General features: G+C 42.7%; 1 protein-coding gene across 3 annotated transcripts in view; it reads left to right on the top strand.

The window, feature by feature from the left end:
• Positions 1-9,774, top strand: part of LOC112682406 (homeobox protein homothorax) — a 101,619-nt gene extending 91,845 nt beyond the window's left edge. For all 3 annotated transcript variants that reach the window (XM_025553008.1, XM_025553017.1, XM_025553000.1), the window contains 2 exons: positions 4,693-4,751; positions 8,011-9,774. In XM_025553008.1, the coding sequence (XP_025408793.1) occupies positions 4,693-4,751; positions 8,011-8,186 (235 nt within the window). In that variant the 3' untranslated portion in view covers positions 8,187-9,774. The remainder of the gene's footprint in view (positions 1-4,692; positions 4,752-8,010) is intronic.
• The last annotated feature ends 6,132 nt before the right edge of the window (positions 9,775-15,906 follow it).

Here is a 15,906-nt window from a genome sequence, read left to right as displayed (position 1 = left end):
ATGACAGTGATTAACGGAAAGTCGTGTTCTGTCACGGTGAACGAGTATACGAGCGACGGCGGGATTAGGGTCGGCCGACCGTGAATGTTCCCGGGCGCGCGCGCGCGCGCGCGCACACACACGTACAGAAAGGGTTATCGGGTCCCGTGCGTATTCCCTTTGCGTCGCCGTCGTCGCACGCATGCACACATACACACAAACTGCACAATGTTTGTGCGCTTGAAACATAACAATGATCTTTGCTAATGATCACAAAACCGTGTGTTACTAGCCGACGAACGCCGCCACCACCACCGCCACGCTGCAAGGGTTGCTTTTCTCCCCCTCTTTCTCTCATCCCCCTCTCGCTCTCTCTCACCCCATATATTTCTTTCTCTCTCACTCTCAGTCGCTCCCCTGCTGCAGATCCCTAATTTTGTTCTGCGCGAAATTGCTTTCGGAAAACTCAAGAGGGTGTCCAGATGTAATTGTCGTAAATTAACTTTTTTTCAAGATCCCCTCGTCGCACTCCGCCGCAGCCGTACCGACCCTTATGCACCACCAGCCACTTGAAACACATGCGTGCTTGTGCTCCCTGCGAACACGGAACACGAGACTTTAGGATAAGTCCCTCAAGGGCATTCAGTAGTGGCCGCAATATTAGAATAATTATAACATAAAAGGTTTATAACTATTCGTGTAACAAGTAAAATCGCGCCGCGCCTATATTACCATAATAATATTATTTTAATTTTTTTTATGCGCACCGTGTATGTAAATGTGTGGAACGCAAATCAAAACGTATACATACTCGTATTTAGACGTGTACAGATTCAAAACAATTTGGTCTGGGTAAAACGCTGTGCCGTTTGCAGCACTTAACAGAACCCTATACAAGCAGTGCGTGGTGCGTATGTACCTTACGTACGGTACCCGATGTCTTTGCGATCGACAGTGATTTTTCACAAAATTTCGGGTATAAAATCCAATATCACTGGTATCCAACCCCAGCGTGGTATTATACGAGGAAACGAGCTTAATCCGTATACTGAAGATTATAAATCGTAGAAAACCGCACGCATACTCGCGCACAAACTGAACGATATTAACCACATTTTTCATTCTCGTGAAACGAGCGCGACGGCGACGGCGATATTGTTCTGGGGGAGTAAAGAATGAGATATTTCGCCCTTCCTATACGTATACATGTACATATATAAATACATGTGTGTGCACAGCGTAACCGAGTGAAACGGGAGGTATAAGGTCGGAGAGTCGGAAGAGATATAGAACATTCCTGGACACATTGCGAGCCCAAGATAGAATCTTTCTGTGCAACAACAACAGCGGAAAAAGGGTCGCCGGAGGTGGTGGCAGCGGCTGCTGTAGTGGTCAAGCTTTTGTGTGTGATGGGCTCGCATAAAAGGCTCACCGCGCGATGCGATTGTCCGGCCGCCGTCGCACCCCTCCGCCGAAAAGACCATTCTTGGGTGGTTTTTTGAATGGCCGTAAAATTTGTCCACCCAAGTAAACGGGTAGGGAGATAGAATGCTATTCACGGTAGTACACGTAGCGCGTAGTATTAGTAATAGTAGTAGTAGTAGTAGTAGTAGTAGTAGTAGCAGTAGAATAGCTGTAGTGGTAGAGGGATGTCGTTTTCCATATCTGGCCCGTCGGGGTCGAGTTGAGACCCTGAGATTACCCTCTTGTTTATGGCTGGCTTTATTTTCCAATTTCTGTCTAAGATATACCGAAGTCTAAACGCTAATCTTATACAACCAACAACGTATACGTACACGTATATGCGTGTACGTACACAAGACATGTGCGTGAGACATGCGCGCGTGTATGCGCGTACATAATGGGTATACGTTTTACAACACAATACTCCATAGGTTTTTCACACATTCTCGGTTTTCAACGACCGTAACAATAACATCATTAGCTCTAGTACAACGGTATCCAATTAACATGTAAGGTAGTATACACATACAATTATCATTGTATTAATGTATTTAATTACACGTGTGTAGAGTAGTACGGTGTGCGTGTAGTACGTGTAAAAAGTCGTTGTCGGGGTATTATTATTATTAAACTCCGTCGTTTTAATACCCGAAATTAAACATAGCACCGTGGTGCCGAATCAAAATATGCTGTGCTACGATCTTAAGTTACGTGCGCGTTGTTTTTACGCGTGCGATTAAACGACTCGAGTGCACGCGTATAAAACCTTACTACGCGCTAATGAGGAAGTAGAACGATGTATTCGTGCGTACGATGTATAATATTTAAATATATATTTTACCTACCACCCGAAACGTGTGTGTCGTGCGCGTATAATGCACAAACAAAATAAACGATGTTGTGCATAATAAGACTGCTACGAAGAAAATTATGATCATCAAAAATAATATTCTCGTACCTGCGCGCGTTGCGGTACTGCGAGAATCATTAATCAAATACACCAGACCCGCTGCCGTTGTCGTTAGTGCATCACAACAATATAATATACCTGTACACGTTGAGTTAACCGTATTATAGAAATCGCGTGCGGCACGAAATCAATTTTTCCTTCTCGTACACAAACCAACTATTGATTACGTGAGAAAACGGGCATGAAAACTATTCCCATATTGTGTCCGTTCGCGTTGTTTATTATTTATCCATTGGTGGCGCGTAAAAAATACCGTTGAAACCGCAGGCTCTGGAAAACATACAACAGTCGTTATCGTTATTATTTTACATCATTATTACTTATTTTATACACATGTACAGTATTCCATCGTTGTCCATAATTATTGTTATTATATCCGTGTTACTATGTACACACCGTATATACATATATCGTTTACGCTTAAAATTATTATAATCACCTGGAGGAGAGTTATGTTTGCCATTTTAGTCCGTAATCGTACGGAGAATTGTATTTTTTTTTCCCGCAATTCTTAAAATCGTTTATTTTATGCACGTTTACGTACGCTTTACACGCATGAATATATTACGAATACGTTTGCGCGGAAATAGATTTATCGGCTCGTTCGGGTAACTTGACTAATGTAATTAAAATGTAAATATTGTAATTTAAAAAACAACGATTAGGACAGCGCTTATGTCGATTTCTCAATGACAATGATCATTAATAATTGCAGGTTCAGTAATCGCTCGAGACACGTTTTAAATAGCTTATTTATTCAGAAAAAAAAAAAATAAAGAAATATGCTGTACAATCACGCGGTATTAATTTAGCGTCTCTCCGACGTATAAACGAATATTTTTAAGAGGTGCTGCTATTAGGTATTAAAACCAAATCATTATAATTACACATTGATGTGATAAATATGTAGCGTATACGGTATATACAGCGATTTGTTATTATTATAAACGTTGGTGCACACAATGTAGATTTGAAATCTTACGACTTTAGTGCATAATGTTTTACGCGAAAATATTACACGGGGCTACGTAGAACGTGCAGATGCATTTCGTGAGGAACGTAGGCTCACAAACCAAGACTTTTTTTTTTTTTTAATCAGATAAGAGTATCAAATAAGGGGATGGGAGACTATTGATTTTGCAATTAATGCAAAACGCGTGATAATGGAATTGGACGAATACTTATGCCCCGCTAATGACCAAGTTTTTTTTTTCCTTTTTAACACCCTTAACGTGAAACTATACATTATTAGACAGGAGAAGAGAGCGAAGCTGTGCGCTGCACCTTGCGCTGCTCCAGCACCGTCGCGGGGATTAAAAAGACATCGACTCTGTCCGACGAATTAACACGATAAGAGGAGGGCGATCGGATTTCCCTTATATATTATATACCTATTATGCCCAGCATTCCATGTTTCGTGTCGCGGATATTTATGCATTCTCTTTTGTACTTAATACCACGCCAAAATGAGTTTGTTACGGCACTCCTTTATCTACTACGATCCCTCGGTGATTTCAATAACATTTTCCGCGACGCCTAAAGAAGAGTATCTTTCTCCTTCTCTCTCTCTCTCTCTCAATCTCACTCTCTGTTTCTATCGGTCCTGACTCTGCGATACGCTTAAACCCTCGAGCAGCGGTCCTGTCGTTTCATTATTTCGTGAAACGAAATATTACAGAAATAAAAAGGGCTAGAAAATTAGGCGTCAAGCGAACAGCTGTTACCGGCGCGTTGATGGGGGTCGGGTCATATGTCAGGTCGGGGTTGTTAGGTCAGAACTATCGAGTTATGTGCACCGGGTGTTTGTAACGACTTCTCCTACTGGTGCAACGGCCCTCTCCGCCCCCGACGTCACCCCCCCCCCCTCAAATATAGCATGCGGCGCTATTTACAACTCCTCTAATCGGCAAAAATACATTTAAACGCATATTATTCCCCGACCCTTTTGGGTTTTCTTTCGGTGCGCGCTTGCCGTTGCTCTCCGAATTTAATAATTGTTTTCGGCGGAATAGGAATTAGCGCGAGCAATCTAATGCCGGATCAATATTGTACGTTACACGACGGAGGAATGAGTTCCCCGATAAATCGTTTACGTGATGTACGTACATAACGCGTATGCGTACACAACATGTACCGAACGTGCACGTGTTGTGTTTCGATTGAAACGTGTTCCAAATCCAAATCGTTAACGCGTTAGTTTTATACTCATGGATGACGCCTGATTGACGTTCTATCGCGATCGCACGACTAACGCAATGTTCTGTTTTGTTTTTCCGCAGGTTCATCAACGCTCGGCGAAGAATAGTTCAACCGATGATCGATCAGTCGAACCGTGCCGGTAAGTCGAAACGACCACGATAACAATTATTTCGGCAGCATTGACGGCCGGTCCGTTTCTCGCGCGGCGCATATATCCGGTTTGTAACGCGCAACAATGCAATAACACCCGTAATTGTTATTCAGCGAAATCCGCGAAAGTTTTCGCACACGGATTTTTCGGTGCCGTGGTAAATCGTCCGGATCAGGTGGCGGCGAGAGGAAATCGTCGTCGTCGTCGTCGTCGTCGTCGTAAAGCAGAACGACCGCTCGCGGGGGGCCGTAAACGCGGCGGTGGCGGCAAATTGTAATGTTTTCCGCGATGCACCTCAGGTCCAATTACGCGAATTTTCCGGCCCAGGTTTTTCCCTAACCCCATTTCGTAGGTTTTTACGGCTGTTCCGAGACGGCGGCCCGCAACTTTTGACTGGCAATTCCGAGGGGTTTTATGGCGCGATAAACTTGTTACGACATGCTTGATTTTCGTGCACCCTCTCGCGAAGCGCACTGGCTGGTTACCGTTTTATTCCCGTTTAATGGAAATTTTATTTTTACTGCGAGTCATCTAGACCCTTTTTTTTGATGATTGTCGGCTCCTCTCACCACCGTGCGCGCGCGCCATCGTTTTAATTTTATTAGCAGCAAATTGCCTTTATACGACACTTTTGTTTTTATTCGCCCCCGCGCGGCTGCCGCGGCTCCACGTCTCGTATACGCGCTATCTGCGTACGTGTACGCAACCACCGGGAAACGGTTACGGTCAAACAAAACTATAAAGCTACCGCTATATAAAACGCTATCTGTTTTAATCCTGAATCATTGACGTTAAGCTACGTACGCGCGGGCGCTGCGGGGATAAAGGGTCCGGTCGACGTTAGAGGCGAACGTCATCGAAACCGGGCGGTTTATACGCGCGTACACATTTTTATATTCAGTTCGGTGCTTTGTATTCTTTAGTCGACAAATGGATTTCGACGGTTATTTGCTTGCGGAATATATTTAAAAGAACTCGCGTAGGGTAGTTTGTACGTTGTATAACTCATACATATTATATAATAAATATATATAAAACACGATAGTGTTTTGTCGGAGTCGATCGTCTAAAAATTATATTCTGACCCTAGTGCATGGCATAAAAGGGCCTCGATTCTATATTTCCGGTAGTCTTCGAAAAAGAAATCTCCCGAAAGCTTTAGCAAGACATGTCTCATTGGTTCGGCCCCGTCCAAGTTTTTCCACCCCACACACTCACACAAGCGTATATATATATATATATATATTACGGTGAACATTATTTTATACGTTTTATGAAGAAAAGAAATAAATGCGTACCGGATATAAAAACCACCAAACAGTACTGTTCCGCCTCATCAAACACGCTTGCGTAGTCGTTCAATCCCAACATGAAAACATTTCCTCGGACGTTTCGTAAATGTTTCGACCCGTTTTATACCGATGGATAGCTCGTGTGCGACAATCAGATTTTTGCGTGATTTGTACGCGAAACGCTTTCCGCCGGGCAATCTCGGAGAGCACGACACGGTCCTTAAAACTTTTGGAAAACTTAAATCGAGTGAATATTTTTACATAAGTGAATTTAACGGTATCCCGCAGACTTTGGTATAATAATAATACTATATTTCCAGACCGCAATAATGATAGCGAATATAATCCGCACATAACACAGGGTATATATATATACATATATATACGTGCTGTGTATAGTATTAGTGACGGCAGTAATGGTAATAGTATAGTTGCAGCGTATACAGTAGTTAAAGTAAAAGTTGAAGAGAATGAGGCTACAACTAAAGAGGGGTGAGAGGATTGAGGGACGACGGTCGGCAAAGACATCTTGGATATATCTGCTAGTATGTGTGTGTGTGTGTGTGGGGGAGGGCTGGTGTTAAGAGTAATCTCTGTTAATATCCATTACCGTGTTTGCACACGGGAGCTTCGTGAAAGCGAGGGGAAACTTTTACCCGATTTAACCGCTCGGCCGCAACTATTTAGAAACGTTCATCTCGTGACAATCTCGACGGTACACACGCGGAGGAATATTCATATTTTATAACAACATTCGACTTTTTCTAATTGTATTACGCGTACGTATGGCACCGGCACTGATTTCGTGCCACGCACACGTAGCGGACCAATTAAATTGCAATCCTAAAAATCAGTCGCCGAGGGATTACACGGCTTTCCACTTTTCCGCCGTCGAGGTCCTAATAATTTTTATTCCCTTGAGCATTTCCCCGTCACTTGGTGGCGGTAGTGGTACTCTTGTACGCGAAACGTTGTGTGTAACATGTCGCTTTCTAGATACATACAATTTTAGCATTATAACGTTCCATAAATGTATTTATATATACAATGCAGTGGACAAAACTGAGAAGAAATAACACAAAAGCTTTTAGTGTATCCCGCCACCGTTTTCGTATATTGTTAATATTTTCCGACTCTCTTTTTAATTCGTTTTTTTTCCAACCGAAATCGTTAAATCACAACGCGTTATATGTATACGTACACTGAGACGAGAATATTGCCACCATTGACACATCTACATATTATACTTTATATATATATACGAGTATATTATATTTTATTTATAAACTTTATAACGAATATATATATATGAAATATAAGAATACAAGTGTACGTAACACACGTGCACACTTATACAAACCGCAAAAGTAGCAATACGTATCCCTATAAAGTAAGTGAACGACTGGGACTACACTTACATGTATACCCACTCTGATATATAGGCAGAAGGTAGTAATGGTAGTGGACAAGAAATATAGGGACAACAATATATCTTGTCGTTAGAGGTGGTCCCTTCTCGTATTTGGGGACAAGAAAAATGGACCTCGACCCTGAAGGGTCTGTGCGACTGCAATCCGTCAATCCCCGGCAGTATCTGATAAGGAAAAATAGAGAGAGAGAAAGAGAAAGAGAATCGCTTTGGGACGAACGAGAAGTTTTCACCTCACCCGTATACGACACCGTTACACCACCGGTGCATAGCGTAGTAGCTGTATAGTAGTATAACAGTAAAGCGCGGTAATAGTAGTGTTTCCTTTATGCGGCCATAAATTACTATTTCGTCCGGCCGAAGTCGTTCTCGCGGCTGGAAATAATCGGTCTGACGCTGCGCGGAGGTGGTGGTAGTGACCGCGGTGGCAGTCTCCTCATCACGCGCCAAACATATATAATCGGAATGTAAAAATCGATTTGTGACTTACTATAATTATATTTTTTGAATTTTTTTTTTTTTCCAGTATTCTCACCGCACGCCGGCCCCAGTGGAGCGTACAGCCCCGAGGCGGCTGGCCTAGGATACATGATGGACGGACAGTCTCAGATGCTCGCAGCGGCTGGTCACAGACCACCGGGTGACCCGGCCTATCACAACGAATATCATCATTACCCGGCCCAATACTACGGTCATTTGTAGTATCGTAAATTACGATCTGAATTTTAGAACTCGTGTTTCATTACAATGATTGATAACAATCCGGTTGACTGATGTATATTTTTTTTCACTGGTCGCTATTATTACTTTTTTTTTTTTTTATATGTACTGTGTGAATAACTGTAAACATGAACTACACGGATTGTTTCCCCATTCCCGTTTCAATAACGATTGGATTGCGGCGGTGTCTTCATTTGAACACGAAAAGAAAAAAAAAAAAAAAAAACGAAATCGTCCGATTTAAACGACGATTAGAACATGTCAACAAAACGAACACTACTCCATGTACTGTTGCGTCGAATCATTATGCATACAATGTACGTTACGGGCGTAATGCAACGTTGTAACGCGATTATATATTATCTGTAATTAAGACTATTTATTTTTTCTCTTTTAATATTATTATTATTTTTAAATTTTTTTTTTCTAGCCGACTTTAAACCGATAGTCGTACGTGGTAAGGTATATTACGTGAGCGCGTATCGTCTACGCACCAACACCGTGGTACGATAACAGTAGGTAATCGTCGTGTGCGCGGACGTCGTTCGTTGTATCGCAACAATGACGTTCGATACGTTTTCATGATGTACTGCGTGGCCTCGTGCCCGCGAGAACAGTACTGTTCTCGTCGTTACCGCGTTCGAACAGGACGCGGTGGTCGTTACGTCGCGCGCGTTTCGAGTGGACTTCCCCGTGTTGTTTCGGGTTCCGAGCCGGACGATGAACGTTTCCGATCGCGGCACGCAGATGCGATGTCGACGTCGAACGTGTTCGCGCGGCAGTACACGGGTTGCCGGTTTTTTTTTCTCGTTTTTCCGCACGGCTCGCACCGGTTTTCTGGTAACGGCGTCCGGGATCCCGTGTCGCCGTCCCGTTGTTCCGACAGTGCGCCCCGTTGTTCGATTGCACCGCGCGCACGAAAAGCGCAACGCGCGTACGTACCGAAAACTTCTATTTCCGTGCAATCGAGTTTCGTCCGCGTTCAACGCGCACACGTCGTACGTATCTTATGCGGGGGATCACGCGCGCGCGCGCCCGCGCTCATACACTCGCCGTCGAGTGAACAGTGCTTTCTCGGACTCTTATAACGATATGGTATATATTAATTACACATATACGTATATTGTATTATGATATGTATTATGATATGTATTATGATTATGATTGTACTTTAAATACTAGTCATGTTTTGTGTATCTCACTGTACCGTAAACATTAAAACGATAGTTACGATTGTTGCACGCGATGGCTTCGATAGCGTCGCGACGATACGATAATGTCGTACATCAAGTATATTAGACCCGAGAAAAGAATGGTGTGCGTATGAAATAATGTGTTGCGTATGATTTCACGGTTTCAATACTATTTTTAACGTCTGAAAAGGTTGGAAATCCACTTCATTTGTTATTGTTTTTACACATTATTTTTTTAGTTACCAAAAAATTTTAACGATATATTATATTATGTTTCTGAACATCGTGTCTCGCAAACAACTATTTTTAATTAAAAGTTCCAACGCATAAAAGTTGACGGATTCGATTTTGATTTTTCAAAAAAAAAAAAAAAAAAACACGTACAAACAAACCTTCCAACGAATAGTATATATAATGTACTATAATGTATACAAAATAATTGTTGTTTTGTTTTTAACGCGTATAAAATATTATTATTGTTATTCGTTATTTTCTATACATCTCTCGATTCAAGATCAGAATTCACCTTTTTTTTATTTTACTTTTAATACTTTTTATTGTCGCGGTAATGTTTTATTGTTATTTACGTAGTATAATAGGTAATTTTTTTATTATGTTTACGAAATCAACATCATCCCGTACATGATGATCCTGCACATCTATACGACGATGTCTGGATAACACATTTTTTGTTCTCTTTTTTTTTTAATATATATATATATATATGTAATACGTGCTAGACATTGCTTTTTTTTGTGCCAGTTCACTCGATGTTTTTATCTATATAAGTAATTATTACGTAATAATGTATATATTGTAAAAGTCTTTTACTATTTTTAGCTATATTTATAAAAAAAAAAAAAATTTGTATGTATATAATAAGATGATGTGTATATCACATTATATAAATATATATATAAATGTATGTGCGTACGCCTATATGTACGCCCATATACGTAGTTGTATATGTATGTTTGTGTGTAAAAATATGTGTACGTATGCGAATGTATATATATATATTCTCTTTTTTGTATAATCTATACATATATATATACATATATATATTTATATATATATATATATGTATATGTATGTATATATATAGTTGATTAAGTCGATTTACATGTTTGACGGAAGATGAACGTGTGTGCAGCGGACACAATTGTGTAAATATAGTTTTTACGTTTAGTTGTGTATAATTTTTACAATGTGATATAATATAATAATGATAATTAATAATAATTAATATTAACGATAACGATGCGATGATTATAATATAATTACGTAAAAATAATAATTAATGATTAATAATATAATAATAATTATAATATAATATATTGATTATAATAATATGATTACGAGAAAAACGTTGAGTGGTTTTCTTTCATATCCGCGTGCACAACCCCCGTATTCTTTAGCAGTAGTTTGTATAACCCGCGCGCGGAACGTGTACACCGATGTATGTACAAATATTATATGTTTTGCGTAGTATAAATTTGACCGATAACGGCAGAAATTGAATACAAAAAATAAAAACGTGAAAAAAAAAAAATGAAAAAAAAATTACTAATTATTGTACGTTTATAAATGAATCCTGACGATACGAGGGAGTGAGAGGTCGGCGCCGCGATTACAACAATCCCGTGCGTCGTGTGCGCACGATTCCGTGCCGTTCGTCCTCGATCCGTTGACGCGCGCACGGATCGGACGCAAGTGCCAACCCGTCGACGACCGCGTGCGACTGCTGGCCGTCGTCCGTCGCCGCGGTGATGACACGCACAACACGTACGTCGCGACCGGATCACGCGCACATCACACGTCGCCGAGAGCCGCGCGGATTAACGTTGTAATCCTGGGAACCGGTTACCGCGGCCCCGGCGGAACGCGCGGTCGCGCATCGCGCGGCGTTCACGTGATATTATTGCGGCGTTACGTACGAGGACTGTTACGTGAAGCGGCGTGTCCGCCGTCGCAATAAATTATTATTCTGTGCCCGAGCGGCGTACAATGTAAAAATCGTGTTTCGGTTGCTACAACCGTGGACGAGAGAAAAGAAAATTCGCAACGTCTTGGCGCGCGCGCGACCTTTCCTCTCCGTACTCGATCGCCGCCCTCCCTTCTCGCCGCCGTCAATCTATCCGCTCCGGTCGTGCCCCTTCTGCCGTCGCTCAGGACAACGTTTAGGGGCGGTAGCCGCCGCACAAAGCGAAAACGTGCGCCCGCGCTTTCGTCATCGTTGTGCGTGCGCGAGCGGCGCGCGCGCGTTGGCGGCGTGACGGAGTGGAATCGACGTCCGCCGCCGCCGCACCGCCGCCGCGAGCGTATCCATGGCGACGCGGCCGGGCGGCACGGGGCGTGTACCCGTGTCGTGGACGTTGACAAATGATGGACGTCCTGAGCCGGAGTCGTCGTCCGCCGCCGCCGCCTCGCCCGTACGCGCATCGTCCTGGCGCCGTGAAATCCCGACTCCACCACCACCACCGCCACCACCACCATCACACGCGCGCGCGCGCGAGCTCGCATACACACACACACACACACACACACACACACTAACATTATACGTATATACTGTTAGCCGCCGCCGCCGCTCCCACTATCCGTTTGCGACTGTACGTAAATATATATAGAACATGTATAGCTCACATAAAATGGCAACACACACACACACACACACGTAGACTAAAAGTGGTAAAATAAAAGTTCGTGCGCTTCGTTTATATATACACAAGTCTCGTGTACGTAGTGTTCAGATACATATATATATATATATATATATACGTGAGCACCGCCGAAAATTCCGGTCGCCCTGTAACACCCTACCCACCCGCCCTTACTCCCTACGAAGCCACGAATTCATATATATGTACACGAGTGGCCCCCGGAACTCTCATTTGTCTTGCTTGCCCTCCGTATACACGTACACGTACACGCGCGCATACACAAAGAACATCGCATCGCCTAGGCGGCGGCTCTTACCATCCGCCCCCCCCCCCCGACGAGTCGCGCTCCGTTAACCTCCCCGCTGCGGTGTACGTGTACGGAGTACCCTATCCGCGGAGTGCTCGTGGGGGGGCTCGATCGCGGGCGAGCACACGCGCACAAACCCGTCATATCTCCACACGACTTGTACACATAAATACGGTACACGCAACGCAGGGACGGCGTATACGTTTGTACGGTCAAATGTTGGAAGGAGAAAAATGTATTTCGCTTCACACTCGCGTACGCTTTGCACTGGCGGATAAAGTTTACGCGAGCACGCACACACACACACATACACACACACACACACACGTACAGACACTAACGTAATGCACACCGCCGGGTTAGGATGTAACGTTATGTGCACGTGTATGCGCGTACGTGTGGGTGTGCTGCAGAGGTCGTCGCCGTAGGACACCGAGCGCCAATATAGCACGACGCGTGCGACGCAAAGATAAAAAAAAAAAAAAAAAAACACGAAAACGGAATGAAATATATACGTAGTCGGAGAAAGCAATCGAGCGAGCGGTCCCTCGCCACACGAGCGCGACTATACGGCGAATAATAGCGGGCACGAAAAAACGCCAGGGTCGCGGCGCGTTATGCGTACACGGTGCGGAGGGTTGGTGGCGGGGCAGGACGAACCGCGGCGGCGGCGACACGTCGATAAATGGTGCACCGCCGCATTCACACGTAAAAAAAAAAAAAAAAATAGACACGCGCCAAACCGTTTTAAGGGCGGTCGTCGTGCGAGTCTATGTACGCGCGCGCACATTATAATAATATGTACGGGTAATAACAATGTACGAACCCCGCGGTGTGCGAGAGACGGACGGACGGGGCGCGAGTGACACGGTGAGACGGTTTACGGCGCGTTGTGGGGTCAATAATATAATTATTCGCGATTTCCGATCAAATGACCATCGACCGCCGCCGTCACGACCCGACGTGTAATTATAATATGTACAAATATATGTACCGCTTTCTCTCCATGTGTTCTGTATCGCTGACGCACACCACAACGACGTTATCCACCGCCTGCCGCTCTAACCCCTACGGCGGCGGCGGCGCCCCAGACAGGTGCTCTCCTCATCGCCTACGCCTATATCCATCGCGGCTTCTCTCCCCCCCCCCATCACCCCAACCGGGGGGGTCGGCTTTTTATTATTATTTTTTATTTTTATTTTTTTTAATATCGAAATACACGTCGTACGCGCTCGTACACTCGTCATAGTATTCGTACCTGCCACACACGCACGCACGTATATATTTATAATATACACAACACGTGCACGCGCGCACGGGGTTACACGTAAGTTCATTACATGCATTACACACGTATAAAGGTGTCCGTCGCGTATTACATCGGACAGACACGCGCGTAATGGTATACATACGTACACACGTATACGCCGTAGTATAATATTACGACGTGTACGAATGGGTTTTCAAGAGTGGATTTTTTTTTCTCTCGCTCGGTCTACCTCTCTATCACCCGCTCCCTCTGTGCGCGCGACCGACCACCTCGGTCGCCCCGACGGAATATAATATTATGTACACATGCGCGTATATATATATATATATATACATGTACATAGGTGAGCGCACACATAATAAGCGACCAAATGCCGCCGACGCGTTAATCGAACGTACGCAACGTGCAGCGGGGGGGGGGGGACACGTCATCGTTACGGCGCGCGTCTGGCCTGCCGCCGGAGAAGAACAACACTCGCGTCCGCGTGATTACTGTCGCGGTGAAACGGTCTCGAAACGGTAAAGTTCACACGGAAGAACAAAACCCAAAATTTGGTTTTCACGTATGTGTTCGTATTCACGAATACCAGTGCGCTGTTTCGTTATCCGCGTCGCCAAAGTTCAAAATCGATAACTGCACTTTTTGCAATCGTTGCGTATTCGAGTGTCACGGCACGTCTGTTCTGACGTCAATCGTTTACGAGTGCAAAACTTTTATCCGACATACCTTACTCGGACCTTATACGAATAACATCACAAAAGTGCAGCCTAAAAATATTTTTTTTCTGTATTCATTTGTAAATGGATTATTATTGTATAACTATTCGATTGCACCGTAAAATATAATAGCTCGTTCACATTTTATCGAACTATAATGCAACACATTTTAAACGTGTAACTGTAGTCCCCCACGTGATAATTTTCAAGGAGCTCACCGAGTCCGCTTAAGCCCGGTTTACACGCAAGGACTTGTTGTACGTTTTGCTGGACATATAAAACGAACAATAAGACGTACATTTTATATAGTGTCCACACGTCCCAACATTTACTCAGTTTTCCATCCCAGTTTCAACTGTATTTTTGTTCATTCTTCAATAGTGTTCAGTTATTTTAGTGATGTTTGACGATATGGAAGAAGCACTATTGTGGTTTACCATAATGTTTCTAGTACGTGTACAACAGAATTTCGTAGATCAGACGTGTTCGCAAGAAAACAAATAATACCATGCGAATCAAATTTTATATTATTTATTAAATATTATATGTTAATATACTTATTAATAGTAGGTCCTACTATAATATATTATAATTCTTAAAAACAAAAAAAACGAAATTAAGTTGTCAAAACTATTAAGTTAAGGAGAAAATTAAACCTAAAAAGGTCGAAAAGTTTTACTATACACCAATTTTGTATTTATATGTGACGACATGTCGTTCAACTTCGAGTAAAATGAATTCGCGCCCATCAGTCTTTCGATTCAATCTTGGATTTCATTCCGATTCGATAAGACGTACCATTTACTGTATACGCGCTCCGTTTTACTTGATATGATTAGTCGTGTTCGATAAAACGTACATTAAGTCGTTGCGTGTAAACCGGCCTTTACTGTGATTGTAACTTTAAAAGTTTTTAACTATTTTTAAAAATTTGGAAGATTTATATAATCCGTTGCTGCGACTATAACAGTTATAGTGTTTAAATTCGCGTGCAGTAAAGGTTCGAAACATATTGGGTAACTCAATAGTCTGTTGTCTTTATTCGTTCCGAAATATATTCATACGTACTAACCTAACCTACTAGTTTTATTTTTTTCTCAACATTTCACTACAGTTTGTGAAAATTATGAAAACAATGGCATACATTTGAATTAGGTCTTCCCAAAATATGTGTTAATTATTACATTTATTTTCCTGTAAAGTATCTTTGATTGACTTTTTTAATGCACTATTTAGTCTTAGTTCGAAATGTAATCCTGGACCAGAATTAATTACTTGTCTATTTTTCCAACAATGTAAGTATATTCTCTCTTCTCCTCTGGTATTTATTTTCAACTTATCTTTACTAAGTGGTATTTTCCCGATTCTTGGTGAACTAGTATTATGAGGCCTATTCCTAAAACATCGTCGGACTGAGCAAATATTTTAAACATTCCTTTTCTTACTAATCTTAATCTCGAATCCCTAAAACAACGGAGAATCGAACTCGAATTATATTTAATTTATAAATTATTAAATGGTCAAATTTGTTTTCCTGGTGTTCTAGTTTCTAC

This window comes from Sipha flava, unplaced genomic scaffold (genome assembly GCF_003268045.1).
Source record: "Sipha flava isolate LNK unplaced genomic scaffold, YSA_version1 103_pilon_pilon, whole genome shotgun sequence".
NCBI lineage: Eukaryota > Metazoa > Arthropoda > Insecta > Hemiptera > Aphididae > Sipha > Sipha flava.
The sequence above is the reverse complement of the archived record's forward strand: the minus strand, read 5'-3'. Positions and strand labels throughout refer to the sequence as shown.